The sequence below is a fragment of the Molothrus ater genome, chromosome 11, assembly GCF_012460135.2.
Source record: "Molothrus ater isolate BHLD 08-10-18 breed brown headed cowbird chromosome 11, BPBGC_Mater_1.1, whole genome shotgun sequence".
Lineage (NCBI taxonomy): Eukaryota > Metazoa > Chordata > Aves > Passeriformes > Icteridae > Molothrus > Molothrus ater.
The window spans coordinates 20,989,277-21,008,960 of NC_050488.2; the positions used below are offsets into that span (position 1 = coordinate 20,989,277).

Consider the following 19,684-nt stretch of genomic DNA (forward strand, 5'->3'; position numbering starts at 1 on the left):
ATGAACGGGACAGAAGGCCAAGACTTCTACGTGCCCATGTCCAACAAGACCGGGGTGGTGCGGAGCCCCTTTGAGTACCCCCAGTATTACCTGGCTGAGCCTTGGAAGTTCTCGGCGCTGGCTGCCTACATGTTCATGCTGATTCTGCTCGGCTTCCCCATCAACTTCCTCACGCTGTACGTCACCATCCAGCACAAGAAGCTCCGCACACCTCTGAACTACATCCTTCTGAACCTGGCCGTCGCCGACCTCTTCATGGTCTTCGGGGGCTTCACAACCACGATGTACACCTCCATGAACGGGTACTTTGTCTTTGGAGTAACAGGGTGCTACATTGAAGGCTTCTTTGCCACACTGGGCGGTAAGTTTTCCAAATATTCAAATGTCTTCTGTCAGGAATTTTCCCGGATTTTAGTAGTGGGAGGGAAAACACAGATGATCTTGGCAAAACAAGGTACCTGTGGTGTCCTTGACCTGCTGCTGATGTGGACTGAGGCAATTTGCCCTGTTTCTAGGTTGGAGCTGAAGAAAGTGACAAGTGACACTTTTCAAAAAAAACTTTATTTTGGGAGCCAGCTGCTCAGCATCCTGAGTACCACAGTGCAGCAATGAAAAGCAGCCAATACCAGATTTTGCAACTGTCGGATTTGTGCATCTCCTTGGCTCATTTTCTGACTCAAGAGATGACAATTTTGTTCCTCCTATTTTGCAGGGCTGAATCTGCCATTGGCTCTGGTGTGGTGCATGGTGGTACAGGCAAGCAGAGCTGCCTCTCCTCCCCATGCCAGCCTGGTATGGAACCAAACAGATGTGAAACAGAAATTGTGTGCCTAAAAAAGTCCTCCTCCATTTGCCTCAGCCTTCAGCCACAGCTACTGTTTTACTGGTTTGGTCCTTGTGGCACAAGTTTCCTGGGAAGCTGTGGGTAGTGAGGGGAAGTCCTGGGATGATGGGCACTTGCTGCATATCAGAGTGTGACCACAGGCTTGCAGGTGCAGATGCTGTCTGGGATGAATGGTGGGATCAGCCACGAATCTCAAAACACTGCAGCAAAATGGTTCCTGTGGGTCAGCAGTACAGTGAGAAGGGGTCTTCTCACACTGTCCTACCACATCTGCCCTTGACCATTCTTCATTTATCTTTCTAAACCCTTGTCAGAGATTAAGCTTCTGCCAGGGGTTGTCCTCAGGAACATCAGTCTGAGGAGACCTCATGTTGCCATCAGGGTGGTTTCTTTTCCTGCTCAAAGTCCCTGTGTCCTTTCTGTCCCTCTCCCTGGTGCAGGTGAAATTGCTCTCTGGTCACTGGTGGTCCTGGCTATTGAAAGATACGTAGTGGTCTGCAAGCCCATGAGCAACTTCCGTTTTGGAGAGAACCATGCCATCATGGGTGTTGCCTTCTCCTGGATCATGGCCTTGGCATGTGCAGCTCCCCCACTTTTCGGCTGGTCCAGGTAGGCAGGGCATTGGACCCAATGTCAGGAGTGTGGGAGCCTGGCTGGTGGCTCAGCTGTGGCTTCCAGGCAGTGTCCTCTGCTGGGCGCTGACCTGCTGGGCTCACCTTGCAGGTACATCCCCGAGGGCATGCAGTGCTCGTGCGGGATCGACTATTACACTCTGAAGCCAGAGGTCAACAATGAATCTTTTGTCATCTACATGTTTGTGGTTCACTTCATGATCCCGCTGGCGATCATTTTCTTCTGCTATGGAACTTGGTCTGCACGGTTAAGGAGGTGGGTACCTGCCAGATGCAGTGGCCAGTTGGGCTACCCCTGTCCCCAGTGCTGGGAAGGGACCCACACCAGGTTCAAGAATGGTGCCAGGGAGGGTCCTCCAGGGGCCAGCCTGGCCATCCATGAAGAGGCAAATAGCAAACTGCAGATGTGCAGCTTGACTGCCGTGAGCCCTGACCCTGTGTCCCTACTGGTGCAGCACCCACTGGCTCCAACATGTTTCTGTGCCCTTCTGCCCGCAGGCTGCCGCCCAGCAGCAGGAGTCTGCCACCACCCAGAAGGCAGAGAAAGAAGTGACTCGCATGGTCATCATCATGGTCATCTCCTTCCTGATTTGCTGGGTCCCCTACGCCAGCGTCGCCTTCTACATCTTCACCAACCAGGGATCAGATTTCGGGCCCATCTTCATGACCATCCCGGCATTCTTTGCCAAGAGCTCGGCCATCTACAACCCTGTGATCTACATCGTAATGAACAAACAGGTAACTGGCAGGGTGCCCCTCTATTGTGTTTCTCTTTATAACAGCAGGCAGAGAGTTACAGCATCTCAAGGTGCCGGTGGTCTGGGGATTGTTTCCAGGAGATCTAGTCCTGGCACATGAGAAACTGACTGTGCAGCTCATCCTTGGTGCTGCATAAATCTCACAAGTGCAAGGCCATTCCACCTGAAGTGATGCAGGTGCTGGGTTGATGGAGGAGCCATGATGGGAGCAGGCAGGGCTGGCAGTAGATGGGGTGGGCAGCAGACAGTGGGGCAGGAGACTCCATATAGGCATAGTTCTTCCTGCACCACAGCACTGCTGGGCTCAAAGACAGCTCTGCAGCTAGAGCTGCATGGTGTCCAGCTGGCTCACCCTGGGCTTCTCTCTCTCCCAGTTCCGTAACTGCATGATCACAACCCTCTGCTGTGGCAAGAACCCTCTGGGTGACGAGGACACATCTGCTGGCAAGACAGAGACCTCCTCCGTCTCCACCAGCCAGGTCTCTCCTGCATAGGCCCCATGGGAGCAGCCAGTCCCTGGGGTGCTGCCCTGGCAGCACAAACTTAACCCCACCGCTGCCACCACCTGCCCCTGCTTCACCATGGCCAAGGCCCTGTGGGGTGGGCTCCTCGCTCTGGCTCTAGGAACCCTGGGAACAAGGCTGAAAATGTGTACACATGTTTTGTAATTAAAATGCAAAGGCTTAGCTCCTCTGGCGTAAATCCATGCATTTCTGTTGACTTGCTGAGACCTCATGCCCCTTCTCTGAGTGCAGGCTGGGTCGGAGAGCTCATGCCGGGGGCCATGGCAGAGCTGTCCTTGCCCTCCTCAACCCACCCTAACACCCCAGCCAGGGCACGTTCTGCATTTGCTGCTGCCAGGGCCAGAGCTGCGGCCACTTTTGGTCCTTTTGTCAGAGATGGATCCTAGCCAGTGCTGCCAGTCGCTCAGCCCCATCACACTCTGTCTGCCCAGAGCACGTTTGGCTGCTGCAAAGTGCCCTGGCTCTGCCAGATGCTCCCAGCTCTGGCCCTGTCCCACCTGCCAGAAGTCCTGGGGGACACTGTGATTCCTCCAGGGGATGGGACAGTTAGCGGTGCCCAGGTGCCGCCTGGCAGGCAGGTGGCACAGCAGGCCCTGCCAGCATGGCACAGCCGTGTGTGGCCACAGCTCTCCAGGACAGCTCAGTGCTCGGTCCTCCAGCACTGGTGCAGCAGCACACGGACGGTGTTTGCACCCTCAGCAGCAGCAGCTCTGCTCCATGTCCCCCAGAACCCCTTCCCCACAGTCCTACCTCTCTTTCTTAGGCATCTTTGGACCCCTCGGGCCAAGCCCCCAACAAGCCTGCCCATGGCCCTCCCCATTTCGGCTGTGGTCAGTCTGGCCTCGGCCCAGTAGGAGGTTCTGGGTGGCTCTGGTGCTGCTAGGCCTGCGGGGCCAGGGCTGATCTCCCTCCCCGCCGCAGCAGGCAGGACCCAGCAGCATATGGCTCAGCCATGCCGACATATGTTCCAAGCACTACAAGATGGCATATTGCAATTGTAGCGGTGTTCTTCATTTTTATTTTTAGTTCAGTTATACAAATAAGATGTTTTTCTCACTGTTCAGTGTTATCAACATTTGAAACTATTTTTGTACATTATTATCCTCTCTGATTTCTAATCCTATGCAGCTTTGCAAGGACTAATAGGGAACGTATACAGCCCATGCGAGTTAAACCCTTAATAAAGAGCAATTTGCAAGTACAATTCTCTCATTATTTTTTTTATCGATACTTCTGCATATTCAGTGAAATCTAAAGATTAGAGTTTTATGAATAATTCAGTGTTTAGGCTGATGTCTGATTCATGCTCTTCAAATCTGGGAGGTGGTTTTGGAGGGAAGAGGAGGAAGGATTCAGTGTTTATTTGCTGTCCATGAGGCTGTGCTCCACAGGGGGTGTGGCGATGCCTGGCACTGTGGTTCTCCTGCCCGTGGAGGACCAGCCCTGGCACAAACCAGGCTGGCCGCAAGCCTGCAGGCTGTCCCCGCACTGTGACACCTGGCTGCTGCTGCTGGTGCTAGGGGCAACAAGGATCTGGGACCCTCCTGCCAGTTCAGCCGGGGGCCAGAGGCATCACAGAGCTACCAGAGAGGTGATGGATGGATCCAGGATGAGGAAGTGCAGCCAAACCTTCTGTGGTGCCAGCCCCAGCAGCTCACTGTCCCCTTCCTGGAGAATTCAGAAATGGACTGGAAATAAAGGATAAACAGGCTGGTGCTGGTCTGGGGAGGAGGAGGGCATGTGGGGCTCCAGGCAAGGGGTCTATCTCACAGCTCCTTGCTCCAGACCTGGCTCCTACTGGCACCTCAGCCAGGATCTGGCCCTTGGGCTCAAGAGGTGGCTGCAGACCTTTGTAGTGCCTTTCAGGTCCATTGCTGTGGTCTGCTGAGATGGCCGTGAGCCAGTCCTGCCATCATGTAATCCTGCTTTACAACTTCCTCACATTTCCAACAGACAATGCACACAAAAGCCCTGTGACTCCTGCGTGAAGTGGGCAGTCCCTGCCGTGGGGACATTTGCAGTTCTACACCAGACTGGGTGGGGAAACAATGGGGACTGTTTCTACACCAAAGAGGCATTGGTGTTTTACTCAGGTTCTCCTCACTGCACAGAGGGGTCATGGAAGTGACGCGGCTGCCCATGTCCAGGGCTGAGAGTGCTCTCCCCTGAACTTGGGATTCAGAGGGTGGGTGCAAATTGTTGTCCTGCTTGTGACACCTGGGGATGCTGGGTGAGAGTTGCTCCTCCTGCCTCTGCTAGCTAACCAAGCAGCTCTTCATTTTCCTCCTCTCACTTGTGAAATCTTCTTCCCCCACCATTTTCAGAGTCCCAGTTCCTAGTGAGGCCATACTTGGTAAGGGAGACAGCACATCCCACCTCCACACTGGCAACGGGTCTGTGTGGGCCCCACGCTCCGGGCTGGTTCCCTGTGCACCCCACAGCAAGTGTTGTCAACAAGCTGCGATCCCAGCACCCCAACACCCACCTTGCAGCAGGTAGACACCATTTGTCTGCCCGTTCAGGGCATTCACCCTGCAAAGCCCCATCTCTCATCCTTCTCCTTCCAGTCCCTCCCAAAGTTTTGGCAAAGGCCCTTCAGCTTCCAGACCCTGGCTTCCACCAGGGCTTCGACCACAGCAATTAGCAGCTGCCAACCAGCACCTGCAGCCAGGCTGTTCATCAGATAAATTGGATGGAGGTGAGCTGGGTATGGCAGTATGGTTTGTGCTGCTGTGGGTAGAGGTGCCTGTGACTGCCTGGGTTTGTGTATTACCATGGAGCCTCAGCTGGGTAAGGGGTTGGCAAGTGCTGTGGGGTCCCTCAGAGCTGGAGCTTGGCTTATGCTCTGGGCTAGGGTGCTGTGCTCCCTAGGGGGGCTGCAGGGATGAGCAGGGCTGTGGCACCTTGGCTTCTGGGGGCTTTGAGGCTGCTGGGGGTGTGAATGTCTCAGGACCGGACTTCAGTCCCAAATGGTTCCCTTTCCAGCAGCCAAGACTGCTGGCATCTCCCCGCGCTGTCAGGCCTCGCACCCTCCAACCCTGCAGATGGTCAAGGAGGCACTGCGGGCCCACGATGAGAAGAAGGGTGCCTCTGTCGTCGCCATCAAGCGTTTTATCCTGGCCAAGTACCCCACTGTGGACCCCATCCGCCTCAAGTACCTGCTGAAGCAGGCGCTGAGCAAGGGGCTGAGCTGCGGGGACCTGGTGCGGCCCCACAACTCCTCTGCTGTGGGGGCCACTGGCACCTTCAAGGTGAGCAAGGGCTGCCGGAGCCACAGGGCTGGGGACAGGTGCTGGCTGGCCCTGCTGACACCCCTCTCTCACCTCCAGCTAGCACTCAAGAAACCAGGGCACAAGCAGCAGCTGGGCCAGGCAGATCCTGACAGAGGCCAGGCCCCAAAGCCAGGACAGAAAGGGAGCATCAGGGACCCCCAGGCCCCCGTGGCAGGAGCACGACCACGAGGTAAAGGCTGCGGGTGCTGTGAACGAGCTGGCACTGCCTGGCCTCACCTGGACTCATCTGCTGCCCTTCCTCCACAGGTGCCACCAAGCAACAGCCCAAGGTGAAGCCCGTGAAGGTGAGTCGGGGCCAGCAGCGGGGTTGGGTGGCTCGTGGCATAGCAGCACCCTGAGGTGGTCTCCTCTCTTCCCTCCAGGCCCAGCCACGAGGAGCAGAGAAGCCCAGGAGCAATAGAGCAATGCAGCCCCAAACTGCAGACTGGCCCCAGGCTCATGGTCCAGGGCCTTCAGGGCCCCCAAAGGCTGCTGGCCACCGCCAGGCCCCCCGAAAAGGACGCTCAGGACCCAGCATGGCTCGGGCTGCTGAGAACGCAGGAGAGAGCGATAGCGACAGCTCTTCTAGTGCTGGGGCGGAGGCAAAGGCCCCCAGGGGAAAGAGCAAGGGGAAGGTGCCCAGGAGGGCACAGCAGGATGCCCCCAAGGCACAGGGAGGTCAAAATAAGGTGAAGAAACCCCGGGTGACTGCAGGAGCTGGGCAGGGGAAGGCCAGGATGAAGAAGGCAGCTCCCGTAGCAGCAGACAGAAAGGCTCCTTAGGGAGCTTAGCCCTGCTTCAGGGGGTCCCAGGCCCTTGCTGTCTGTGCTGGTTTCAGTCCCTAGGCCAGGTTTTAACTCTGTGTTCACCTCATCCTAATAAAGCTTCTTTACTTGCCTCATGGAATGGCATGACTGTTGTGAGTCCCTGTCCCTGCAGTTCCATCTCTCAGTGCCAAAATCCCTCGGCCCTGTCCTCAACCTGCACAGCATGGTGGTGAGCTGATGCTGCAGGCAGCTGCCTTGCTGCCTGCCTTCCCAGAGAGGTTCTCTCTCTGTCCCCATGTGTCCCCAGCTGTGGTGCCAAGGGCTGCTGGGCTTAGGGTCTGTGTGTGCAGGCTGACAGTGTGCCAGGTGATGGGCAGGGACCTGAGAGCCATGGGACACAGCACGGTGACATCCCCAGGAGCAGAGAAGCTCAGGCTTGGCCAGTGCTGTTGTGGAGCCATGGTGCCCACAGGCTGTGTGAGGTGTCCAGCCCTCTGTTGTCCTGGCTGTCCTTGTGCTAATGCCTGGCTGAGCTGGGATTACAGGAGCGCCAGGGTGGCAGGTCTGGGTGCATGCCACAGGCAGGTGTCTCCCAGCAGAGGTGAAGCAGCCTGTGCTTTAACTACACTAAGAGGAAGACAGAGGTGTCTTAGGGCTCAAAAATCAAGTTTGGGGTGTTACTGTAGCCACCAGTGCAAACTCATGCTCTTATTACAGTCCATGGCACAGTTCCCACCTACAAACTTGTCTTGTGAGCTCCTGTGGTCAGTGTGTCACACTTCCATTTAATAGCTTCGATTGCCTGAATTTCTCTTGCTCTGCCCAGAGCGGGGCCCTTCTGAAGGTCATGCTGATCATGTAAAGGGTTACAGTCTTCCTGGGTGGGAGAAAATAAGTGGAAGTAAAACTCTTTCTAAAGAGGATTTTATTAATCTGCAACTGGCCTTGCCATTGCCCTCCAAGGCTCCTGGCCTTGCCTTGGGGCTTAAGCAAGAGCTGAGCAAACTAACTTCCCTTAAACTTCAGCCTTGGCTGCGTTGATCTATCTTTAATGGAACTGGAATTCGTGTCCCCCCAGGGACAGGGTGGGGAATGTGGCAGCAATAACTGAGCAGAGTTCGCTGGATTCTCAGATGGGGGTGGCTCACAGAGCACCACTCACCCGTGTGGCAATGTCCCCAACAGTGCCAGGCAGGGTCTGTGTCCTCCCTCTCACCAGCCACCAGGTGTGAAATGCAAAGCTCTCTTGCCTTGAGAGAGACCAAATAATTTAATGGCTGGATTTAGCTTTGCAAAGAATCAACTTCCTACTAGTGGAGGAAGAAAATCCCTCTGGTGTGTGGAAAGCACAGCTTTTACTAGGGCAGGGGGAAGATTTAGCAATGCCGTGGTTATTAAGGGCCCTGGGCCACAGCTGGTGTTGGGGTACTGAAGCTGCAGGCTCAAGTCTGGTGCAGGGAGGCACCTGGCAGAGGTGAGCAGCAGCTGCTTCTGTGGGGTTACTGATCTTCACGTGCCCAGCGTTGGGCAGTTCAGGGCCTGCTGTCCTCATGCCGATTGTCCCCTCCCGTGCCTGGTCCAGGAAGGAGCTGGGGCAATGGCTGTGGGAGTGGTGTGTGTGAGGGGTACAAACCTGTCCTCACTGGGCTGCTGACCCCATGCATGGTGTGTCTTGCATGTGCAAAACTTGTCTGTGCAGGTGTCATCCACGTGTGTCCTCCCCGTGTGCTTGGCAGGAACTGCACTCCACGGGTTCAGCACCTTGTTTTATTACAAAGATAGGCTTTGCCAGGAGTCTGCCACTTCCACTACACAGCAGGTAAGGGCACTACACCCACAACACGTGCCAAAGTTTAAAAACATCTTACAAAGGGCTTGGAGATTCAAGGCAATACTACAAACCCTCTGCTAAAGTTGTTTCGTTAAATGGTTGTAGCAACTACTTTTTATTTTTTCTTTTTTTTTTCTTTTTTTTTTTTTTTTGGCTTTGGAAAATAATTAAATAATAAGACAATAGCCCCAATACATGGCCCAGCCACAGCACCTGGAGGCAAACTCTACTTACTCTTGGCTTACCTGTATCCTTTCCCTGTAATAAACAACATGGGGCTATAGCTTATAGCTCCATGGCCCTTTCCCTGCCTCCAATCAAGCTCAACATTCTCTGCTACCTTGGTCCTTCTCACCTTGGCCTTTCTTGTGCTGGGCCTGCCTACATCTCTGGCAGCTATTCACAGTTTCTAAAAGACAAAAACATCAAGAAATTTTTGTGAAATCACTTTCAAAATAAAATGTAGCCCAGCTACATTCTTAGAGTTTCTATTCTGAAGCCACATCCTCAGCAAAGACATTGAGACCTCCACAGTGTAAGTACTTTTTCTGTAGTTCTCTTTAAAAAAAAAACAACTCTGTTCTTCCCCTTTCCCTCCCCTCCCTCCCCACCTTTTATCATACTGGATAAAGTCTACTGTTTGTTTTAAAATAGATATCTATGTACACATACACAACTCTGATGTTCTGGTTTCTGACAATTGTGGCATTACTGGAAATGATGGAATGGAGACCACCTGTCCATGGCAGTGAATCACCCAGGAGTTTTGGTGGACAAAGTCATCCAATGCCAGAATGCATCCTAGCCAGCTGGATGACTGCCAGAGGCTCCCTTACACCCTCCTGCAGTGAGGTAGTAACTGTGTTTGTTTCCTGTGTGGCAGCTGGGGTGGTGGCTGTGGTGGTCAGCCTGCGGGCAGGAGCCTTTGCCTGTGCAGGAATGCTGGTTTGAACACGTCCAGCCTGCATGGGGCCTGTGTGGCACTGGACACCGGAGCGGTCACAGCTCCCCAGGCTGCAGGAGGGACAACAGGCCCCCAAGCTGGGTTGGCAGGGTGGCACTGGGGTGTCTAGTCTCAGGCAAGCTCCGTTTGTCTGCCCCTGGGACCTTTTCAGTGCCCCCAGCCTGAGCTGGGACACGCTCTACCTTGGTTTGCAGCTCTGGGTGCTGGAGATGCGCTGCTGGCCTGTGTCACTGCCGGGCTGGCAGCAGCTGGGCCCAGTCCCTCTGCCCTTAAGGGCTGAAAGCAGGCTGGCCATGCAGCCAAGCCCCACTGGGCTGGCTGCTCTCAGGTACCAGCCACAGGGCTGGCCCAAAGCAAGCAGAATAAGCTGCTTCAGGAGACACCTCTGCAGGACTGGCCTCGTGTTTGGTGATGGTCCCGGGGAGAGGCAGAGACAATGCTCTCTGGTGTTTGCCCTGCATGTGGCCTGAGGCCGCTGTCAGAGGGTTGTCAGCAGGCCCCTGGCACGGGCACACACAGTGTTACTGGGGCTGCAGTGCCATGGACACGTGTGGGGCCAGCGTGGTGGGCAGCAGTGAGGGCCAGCTCCTTCCCCAGCCACTGCTCCCCGGCTGGTGGGCTGTGCAGTATTCACCTCCCTGCTGTGCTCCAGCCCCGCACGAGCCAGGAAAGGGGAACAGCCCTTCCTGTGCTAGCACACACTGGGCTCCCTGCAGCTCCCAAACAGCTGTCTCCATTAGGGATAAAGTGCTTTCACCTTGCCTTAGCTGCTTGGGAAGCAACTGCTTTGTCTCAGCCCCGAGTTCCCTGTGTTGCCCGAGTCTCAGATGGAGGAGTGGTTATGTTTACACATACAGTACAAAAATTAAAAGGCACAAATATACACAGAATGCAGCAGATAGTGAACAGCTGATAAGAGTCCCTGATGCTGGAAAAACAAGGATGTTGGAGGGATGGAGTGGGAGCTCAGGCTATGATGGTCTTTGCTGTCTGTGGTCATTACTCCCTGAGGTGACCCTTCTGCTTTGTGTCTGTTGTTCCAGGCTCTGCAGCCCCGTCCCGAGGAACCACGCACAGGGATGCACGGAGTGCTGACGGCTTGGCTGCTGACCAAGGGGAAAGTGGTGAACTGAGCTTGCCACAAGCGTCATGACTCCATTTCTGGCTGGCAAGAGCAAATAAATTATGGGTGCCACAGTGCAGACCAGAAGAGTTTTAGCTGCTCGGAAGGGTGTCTTGTGGTTTCTTGTGAAGTGAGGCAAACTTGTAGCCATGGCCAGGCCCACCCCCTCCACAAGGCTGGTTTGAGTATGACCAAGGTGTGTCTGCGGCTGAAGGCAGGGTCCCTTGCGGCACTGTGCTGCAAGAAAGGTCACTTCTAGGGCTGCAGCCAGGCTAGGCTTCACTGCAGGACTCATAGATGTTGTCCTCCATGAGAGCAATCACTTGCTCAAATTTGTGCTGGAGCTGGGTGCGCTTTGTCGTGGGGTTGGCGTCCAGGGCGGCCACGATCTGTGGGAGACACAGGCAGGCAGGGTGCTGAGGCAGTGTGGGGTGCTCACCTGCCAGCCCAGCTCACCCCACCAGACCTATGGAGCCCAAATTCCAGCCAGAGCTCCAAAGGCGAGAGCCCACCCAGCCCCACAGCCCCTGTGCTCACACCCCTGGCACCCCTGCTCTCCCAGGGTCCCTGGTCAGGGCTAGGAGTGCAGTGATACATGGCAAAAATGCACTGCTGTACTAGAGCTGAGGGCACAGCACCAGCCCAAGGTTGCAGGGGGGCAGGAGCCAGCCAGGGTCACTGCCTCAATGGAGTGGGGACAGCAGGTGCAAGTTAATTTGGGGGTGGACCGTATCCGTGTGTTTTGCTCTCCGGAAAGGATCTATACATCTGGCAGCCCTTCTTCAGCCCAGCCAAATGCCATTAAGATCAGCTGGGAATAGCCAGCCTCCTCTTCCAAGAAGTTGCCAGCCAAGGGACAGAGAGTAGGTGCATATGCATCTATTACATATGTACTGCAATTACAGCAGTACATACGTAATTGCTGTATGTACCAGCAATCCTGCTCTGTGGGACTGGATGCAGGTGTCTGCCTGCAGGGTTGCTGCAGCGATGGTTCCTCCCTTCCCAGGCAGGCCAGAGCCCATGTGCTGTAATCCCCACTCACCTGGGGGCGGTATCTCTTGGCGTATTTGTAGATCTCGGCCATGGCGACGTTGGTGTTGAACTCATTTCGGTATTTCTTTATAAAGACAGAAAAGAGAGGGGAGAATATTAGCAGGATGGAGCTCATGAGTTCCAGCCTAGCCAACAGTCACTGACTATGGTAAGAGCAGCTTGTGCCTGACTTTATGGTCACATTGCTACAGCTGGATTTTTAAGGAAGGTGCATTTGCTTGCATCAGGATGGGTCTTGGTCTTTTCAAAGCCAGTTGTAAATACCCACACCGGGCAGCAGACTGCGTATCCCTCTGTGCCCAAAGCTATTTCACAGGAGGGGACAGTGCACCAGCTGTGCTGTGGAATATCAACAGAAAAATCCTGCTTGGTGCCCAAAGCTAAAACGCCCTGGAGAGAAGGTTTGATTTTGAGGAACCTGTGGTGCATTGCTGGCAGGACTCAGATCTGGAATGTGGTTGCCAGCTCTTGAGGCTGGTACCAGGCTGGCTGCCTGGGACTCAGGGCTGTCCCTGGCAGTTGTGCCTGCGAGCCAGCTGGCTGCGTGGCTGTGGGACTGCAAAAATCCTTGTCCAAACTTCCTGGCTTTTTTGGCACTGAATTTTGCTCTCAATTCCCAGTGGTGCCAGAGCTAGTTAGGCTCAAGCAAACTCATGGGTGTTTACTGCAGTTCTGGCAGTAATTGAAGATGCTTGGAATTAGGTCAGATGAAGTTTGTGTGTGGAAGTTTCAGGCACAATATCCTTTCTTGTGTGCTCCTTCCAGCATCTACGCAGTAGCTGATTGCAGCCTATGTGCATTCCCCGCTGTTGCCAAGCTCCAGCAGGACACTGAGCCTGCAAACTCAACCCCATCCTCTCCACCCACATACCCGTGACTCCTCGGCGAGGTGGGCGTTCATCTCCTGCTCACTCAGAGGGGGCATGTCGTGGATTTGCTTGTAGTATCTCTGCACTATCTTCCGGTACTCAGGGATCTCCTTGGCATACAGCAATTTGTTGGTCGGGGAGTCCTAGAGTGAGAGCGAGACACAGAACTCAGGCACTGGGTTGCTCCCAGCTGAAAACCTTACCCTGTTTTCAGACCAAAGCTCAGACACCAGATAGGGACCTCAGCTACAGCTGGCTGCAGGGAACAGTTTTGCCTTTGGTCGCAGCTGTCACCGGAGAGGACTGCGGTGCTGGACAGCACCGAGCCACAGAACAGCTCATGGCAGAACAGCTCAGACACATCAAGGATCGGTGGATGGGCACCATGTGCCTGTGGAGACACAGCCCCATCCTGCTGCCCTTGCATGAGCTGAACATCCTTCAGCTCACTGCCAGAGAAGGGGGTGATGGGTGTGTGTTTTAATTTGCAGCAAGCGCACTGCCAGGGTCAGGCGGGGTGGCTTACTGCCAGGGGATGCTCTGCAGGTGAGGTAGCACACCTGTGCCAGATCAAACACTTGGGCTCTCTGCTGCTGTGTGTGGAAATTGGCAACAAGGGAAGGGCTTCTGCACCTAGTTGCTGGGGTTTCTTGAGCAGCCACATTGATTTAAGCTAAAGAACAAAGCTATCTTACAAGTTGAACTTCGTTAGCTGAAATGTTGCTTTTGGATTTTTCATGTAGCTTTGATTTATTTTGCATTGGCTAATCCAGCCTGCCTGGCCTAAATTGAGTGCACATAAAGTAATTAACAGAGAATACTGAATTCTCTTGATTAATTCAGCTTGGAGACAGCAGCCTTAACCTCCCAGCTATACAACTGGGTTGTACCAGTGGAGGCACAACCCTGCTGCCCTCCTTGCAAACACAGCATGAATAATTTTAACCTCAAGGCAATCCTGCCCTCCTGATTTCATTACCCCAGGAATGAACTTGGCTGACTAGCCTGTGTTGCATCCCCATGGGGAATGCCCCAGGCTTGGGGACACCAAAGGGAGTGAGATCACCATGCCCTGTCCTGCCACCCCGACACCGGTGTGCGGGACTGCTCCCCAGTGCTCTGACAGGTGGAGAGGGGAGAGGACCTGCTGATGGCAGGGAGTGGTGGGTTCTGCCACAGGCAGCATACTTGGCTCTGCCAGGCAGGAATAGGGGAGCCTGGGGTGACTCCAATCTGCTGCTGCAATCTGTAGCTTGGCTAATACTGCAGGGGAAACAGGAAACGGGCACCAGATCCCACAGCAGTTTATTTTCAAACCCAGTGACAAGGCATTGTGAGACTATGGCCAACTTACAGAGAGCCTGTAGCATTATTTTTTAGCATTATTTTTTTTCCTTGCAAACATGAAGGAAAACCATGCTGCCTATTTTCTAAGTTATTTTTTAATTTGTGTCTGATTTGCCTCTATGATGAAGAGATGGGCACTGATTTCTTAACTGCTTGTGCACTGTGCATGTATGGACTGAGTTTGCTCTCACATTTGCAGTATCAAGAGCAACGTGCTGAAACCAAGGGAAGAATCCAGTCTGGAAAATGCTCAGTTATACACAGCATGTACATGCAAGCTGATTTTTATGCTGAGGATTTATTCTTCCCACATTACTCAACAATTCATTCACTTCTACTATTGTATTCCAGAGAAGTGTTTCCATCTGTTGTCTGACTCCAGCTGACCCCTCTTCCCCTCATCTGCCACTTGCCAAGGACAAATTGTAGGTGTTTCGTAACACATGCAAAAAAAAAGACCAAAACCCAAACAAACAAAACATCAAGCACTCATTAGATCTTCCCCCAGCATTAACCTCTCCCAGCAAAGGCTTCCTGCAGCTCTGGGGCTGGGGGTATAGCGCCCACCTCCTCACCGCAGGGTGTCCCCCACGTCACACACTGTCACCACCAGCCTCTGGGTGGGGGGGGCAGTGGGGGTGATTTACAGCATTTCTTAATAAAACTTTTTTATGTCAGGAAGTTTCAAATGTCAGCACTGTGCTCAGCCAAGGCAGTGGGAGAAAAGAGAATATGCACACGGGATGTCTTCCAGCCAGCCAGCCCTGCGGGACTGTGCGTGGGGCCCGAGGGTGGGAGATGGACCTGGCTCCTGCAGCCTTGTGCTTGCTTGGAGCAGGCTCAGCTCCCCCTCCGGCGTGCTGAGCCCACCCCAGCCCCACGCTGGACATGGCCACTGTGGGCTGCTGCCCTCTGCCAGGCCCTGCCTCCCAGCCCGGCCCGTGGCTGCCCGAGCAGGAGCCCTGGCTGCAGGTACCTTGCCCAGCTGCAGGTCGGAGAGCGAGCAGGCATCGATGAAGGCCTGGGCGATCACAGACAGACAGGCGTCGATGTGGTCTGTCTTGTCAATGTCGAACACAAACTGGGGGTTTTTCAGGATGTTGACCCAAAACCTCAGTGGTAGGCTGCAAAGGGAAGGATCCAGGGACAAATACGGGATGAATTTTTGTGTACCAGAGGAAGAGGGGTGGAAATGCAGAAAAGACAGTGATAGAAAGGGATTAGTAGAGAGGAAAGCTGAGGAGATGGGTTCTGCTATTTAATCACCTCCGGTACAGATCCCTGCCTTGATAGAGGGGCAGGCACCTTAACCCTCCAGATATTTTTTCAGGCTGGAGGATGTGGCACACACAGCCTTCCCTAGGCACACACACGTCCCTGCTCCTTCAGCAGCTCCCAGCAGCTGCAGGCCCAGAGGGGCACCAGCAGCTTTGCCTGTGTGGGTCTGTTGAGTCAGGCTTCCCCACTTGCTGCTCTTTGGAGCAATGGTGGCACCTCCTTTTCCTTCTTTCCTGACACTAACCCATCATCTGGTTCTGATAGCGAGCCCCACAAAACACATTTCGTCTGTCTTTTTTTCTGTTTTCTCATCATTTTCTCCAGTTATTTCACTGCTGATTTGGCCACAACACAGCTTCAGTCTATTGCTCACCCTTCCTACCCTCCACAGCAGCTGAGAGGTGAAAAACACTCTAAGTCTTGGGTCTACGGGGCAGTGAAGGTAGTGAAGGGTAGGCAAATCTGTTGCCCAATGGTTGCATCTGCATGCCTGCTTTCCCTGTAAAATTTGGTTTTAGTTTTCACACATTGGGCTGGAAACACTTCCTGTCTCCACCGTCTCCAAACTGCTGAGCCTCTTCTTGACACTCTCTCCAAGCTCCCTGCTCTCTCCACTTAAATCCTCTGGTTTCTTTGCTGCACTATTTCCCCTTCGCTTTGGCTCCTCCACCCCATTCCTGCTGCTCATGTCCCTCAGCACCACTCCATCCAGTGCCACTGCTGTGGTGCTCACCAGCAGGCCACTGTCCCAGCACCTGCTTCTGGGGTCCCCTGAACACCCTGGAGACAGCCTGGTTACAGACCTAAGCAGGAAAAGTGCCACTAAAGGGCTGAAAAGGCAGAAAAGTAAATTAAAAGGATCCAAATATGTGGGGTTTAAAATTTCCATGACATTTTTAAGACCCGAGATGGTCTTGGACTCTGTCTCAGATCTCCAGTGCTTGCAGCTGACACCATTGCTGTCTGCCATCATCCTATTTCTCCCTTCATTATTTGTGTGCCAGTTCTTTCGGCCCTTTGTCTGCCCATGCCTCCTCTTTCAGCTCACTGTTTCTCTGGGCTTCATATTTGTTCAAAGCTCTCCAATCCTATGTTTGGCTTCATCTTTCACAGCCCTCTCTGCCACCCCCCCTGTTTTCCAAGTCCCTCTTCTACTTTTAGCAATCTAATGATTAGTGCAGGACACAAGGGTTTTGTAGCTGCTGCTCCCAAGAGATGGAAGGAAGAAAAGAAGGATTTCCTTTTCCAAACCTGTTGGTCTTCCAGATGTGCAGAGTGTCAGGGTCGGTGATGCCTCTCTTCTCTGCCTGTTCCTCTAGGAAGTCAAAGAAATACTTCACAGCCACGGGTGGTTTATCGTCTCGGATACTGAGAATGGCTTTGAACAAGTCATCCAGGAACTTCTGGAGTGTCCCCTGCAGGACAAGGACACAGTGGACCCTGGGGAGAGCAGCAGCACCCAAGCCCAGGAGAACAGCAGAGGGGCTGGGACTGCTGCACACCAGGGGAAACCCTTTGCTGCCAGCTGGATAAATCAGAAGAGAGAGGGGATGCCGAAGCAGGGAGGGAACAGTCTGTTTGTGGACAGTGATATAATAAATTTGCATTTGGGGTTAATTTCTTTTGGCATCGAGATTTTCTTTCTTACTGCTGGGATCTCACATCTGTGCTTGGTCTGTACACCACAGACAGAGAAGACTAGAGACTGCTGGCCATCCCTGTGATCTTTGCTTCAGTGAGGCACCATGCTGGGATTAAAGATGGGCCAGATCTGACCTCAGATCACACAGACATTTCTCCTGCTCCCACAGCTGAGCCTCTCCATCTCCTGTCCCAGCAGCATCTCTTTCTGGGGAGATAGTCTCAGGTCTCAGCTATGCATCTCAAGCCCTGAGGCAGCCAGAATCCCTTTTGTCTGCACAGACCCCAGTCCATTGCAGGGAGATCATGTGGGGCATCACACAGCAGCAAGGATGCACTGGGAAGCTGGAGGGACCCCGAGGAGCCTGACAGCCTCACTAAACATGCTCCAGCCATCCAGCAGAGGAGTCCCACTGCCTTTGGGGAGCAAGCAGCCCTGCAGTGCTCCTTCCCTGGAGCAGGCTTCTCCCTACAGACCACAGACAATCCCACCTGCCAAGAACGGGGGCAGCCAGCTCCTACCTTGGTGGAGAGCAGCCGTGTCAGGTAGATCTCTGGAAGAACCTTCTTCCTATGGCTCTGTCTGTGGGACTTCTTATGTTCCACTGACTCGTCAGTTGGGAGAACCTGGAGACAAAGCACATGGTCAGAGCCCTCTTCCCTGAAAGCATCCCACTAAATTTTCCTTTCAGCATAGAATTTTAACCGCATGTAAAATTCAATTAAAAAGCAGTTACTGCTTTATAAACACACCCTTATATGACTTTAAAAAAGTGATCTATGATACTAATTTTTATGACATTTGTTTCTCCTGTGCTCTTTATTGCCTCTCTTGCCCTAGATGAAGTAAATGAACCCATCCATCTTCCTCTGCATGCTGGCCTGCTTGACCCCCAGGCTGGGCTGCACCTTGGGCTCCTAGCAGCAGTGCACATGGCTTCTGCAGAAACCAGCTTTGCTTGGATTTGGAAAAAGCACAGTAAGTAGGAATGCTGGCTTTTTCAAAACAAAAATGAATATTCCACTGGTTAGGTCAGTGAATTATTCTCTATAATGACAAAGCAAGAAACTGACATCCATCTTGGCATTGTTTCACATGTGAACAGTTGGCTTCCCATCCCTTCTCCCTCCTTGCTCTGCATGTGTGTATGTGCATGTGTGCTTCTACTTGAGCATGGAAATGCTTGCAGGGAAAAAAAAAGCCTCAAACCAAGCTGTAAAATATTGTTGTTGTCCATGACACCTTTTTTCATAACAGCTTTTAGCAGCATTTAGCACTTGGCACTTCCAGCACGGTGCAGCAGCAGGAGCCCACGGACCTGCTGAGCCCGGAAGCAGGCGGGATGCCAGGAGCTCCAGCAGGTGACAGCCGAGGTGTCGGGACGCCACCACTGACACTGTGCCACGCTCTGACCTCGCCCCTGAGCTCTCTGTGGCTGCCAGCAGCTCGATCGGACACAGCAACTTCTCTGCCATCCCGGTAATTCTTCATCATGTCCCTCAGTTTATCTACAGATAAAGCTTACCAACAGATCACCTTTCTGTGCCTCTGAACCCTGCTGAAGAGAACTAATGAGCCCTGATGCAGCTTGTTCATCACATCTGGCACTACAGCCCACAGACACAATTTAAGTTAATATCAGCAGCCCGCACACGCAGCCATCATCCCTGCAGCCAGGAGAGGGATACTTACCAAGTGGAAGTACTTTTCAGTGTCCAAATCCTTCACTGTGAAAAAGAAGAGAGACACAGTCAGCGGGGCCCAAACTGAAATCCACCTCCACTGGTGACCTCCATGTCAAGAGGCATCTGAACCCCAAGAATCCCAACACCAAGCTGGTGTTATCAACCACAAGTGATCTCAGCATTTCTCCTTGTTTTGGGGTTGCTTATGGCATTATCAGGCTCGTGACAAAGTACCCTAGGAGGTACTTTAAGGGGGACCTGAGGTGTCCCAAGGGATATTTTAAGAGAGACTCAAGAGGGCACGAGAGCAGGGTGAGCACAGGGGCACTCCTGCACTGTGATGCCCTGCTGTGCCCTGCTGTGCCCCACACTTCCAGGATTATTCTGAGCCTCAGCATCAGGGCAGCTCCTTGCCACAGCAGGCAAAGGATTCCTGGAGAGCCAGGCTCTCTGGAGGCAGCCTGGAAACAGGGTTTGAAATTCCTTGTTTAATGTGGATTTTTGTCTCACTTGGTCTGTTTTCATTCTGCACAGCCTGAAACCTAGAAATGCACTGGCAAAGGACTGAATATATGTAACTGGGAGGGAGAGGACTTTTTCAACCAAGCGATTTCAGATTCTTCCTTTTTCTCACTCTGTCAGCACAGATTGGATGCCAGCTCCTAGTGAGGGTGTGAGATGGAAGGTGCAAACACCTTGAGGGCTGGGAGAGCACCATGAGGCAGAGGGAGGAGATTGGATAGCACATGTTTACAGCCACTGCATCCACGGCGCCCAGGAAAGGGGGCTGGCAGTGTCCTCCAGCATCCCCAGCCAGAGACAACCCTGCCAATGCAAGCATTCCTGCCCAGTCATCAGCAGCAGGGAAGAGGAGTGACACGTTACCTCTGCTCAGCGTGGTGTCCTTCTTGTCTGTCAAACTCATGGCCAGGGATGCCCCTTCAGGGATCTGTGCAGGAAGGGAAGAGCACGCATTGATGATAGGGGCCTTATCAGTGCCTCCCTGGTCCTGTGGACATCCCAGGAGCTGGGGGATGCTGGCAATCATAGTTCTGCCACAAACATCCCCTGAACCATCCCCCATTATGTGGA

General features: G+C 53.4%; 3 protein-coding genes across 4 annotated transcripts in view; 2 read left to right on the plus strand and 1 right to left on the minus strand.

The window, feature by feature from the left end:
* Positions 1-2,728, plus strand: RHO (rhodopsin). The gene is given in 6 exon segments (XM_036390950.1): positions 1-361; positions 1,285-1,453; positions 1,568-1,707; positions 1,710-1,732; positions 1,975-2,214; positions 2,609-2,728. Coding segments are annotated over 6 exon segments (1,053 nt in total).
* Positions 2,729-5,727: 2,999 nt separating this feature from the next.
* On the plus strand, positions 5,728-6,812 carry LOC118691807 (histone H1.8). The gene is made up of 4 exons (XM_054516018.1): positions 5,728-6,009; positions 6,088-6,229; positions 6,298-6,335; positions 6,414-6,812. The coding sequence occupies exons 1-4, from the start codon at positions 5,728-5,730 to the stop codon at positions 6,810-6,812; spliced, it is 861 nt and encodes a 286-aa protein (XP_054371993.1).
* Positions 6,813-8,550: 1,738 nt separating this feature from the next.
* PLXND1 (plexin D1) overlaps positions 8,551-19,684 on the minus strand; it is a 68,484-nt gene continuing 57,350 nt past the window's right edge. For both annotated transcript variants that reach the window (XM_036390902.2, XM_036390901.2), the window contains exons 29-36: positions 19,478-19,541; positions 18,600-18,634; positions 17,429-17,533; positions 16,517-16,680; positions 14,964-15,111; positions 12,643-12,783; positions 11,761-11,835; positions 8,551-11,104 (exon numbers count right to left, since the gene is read on the minus strand). In XM_036390902.2, coding sequence (XP_036246795.1) covers positions 10,988-11,104; positions 11,761-11,835; positions 12,643-12,783; positions 14,964-15,111; positions 16,517-16,680; positions 17,429-17,533; positions 18,600-18,634; positions 19,478-19,541 — 849 coding nt within the window. In that variant the 3' untranslated portion in view covers positions 8,551-10,987. The remainder of the gene's footprint in view (positions 11,105-11,760; positions 11,836-12,642; positions 12,784-14,963; positions 15,112-16,516; positions 16,681-17,428; positions 17,534-18,599; positions 18,635-19,477; positions 19,542-19,684) is intronic.

Excerpts from the sequence above, each read along its gene's own strand:
- LOC118691807 (XM_054516018.1), top strand. The coding sequence starts at position 5,728 with ATGGTTCCCTTTCCAGCAGCCAAGACTGCTGGCATCTCCCCGCGCTGT. Across the intron at positions 6,230-6,297 it reads ACGACCACGAGGTAAAGGCT|GTGCCACCAAGCAACAGCCC; the intron begins GCGGGTGCTGTG and ends CTTCCTCCACAG. Across the intron at positions 6,336-6,413 it reads CCAAGGTGAAGCCCGTGAAG|GCCCAGCCACGAGGAGCAGA; the intron begins GTGAGTCGGGGC and ends TCTTCCCTCCAG.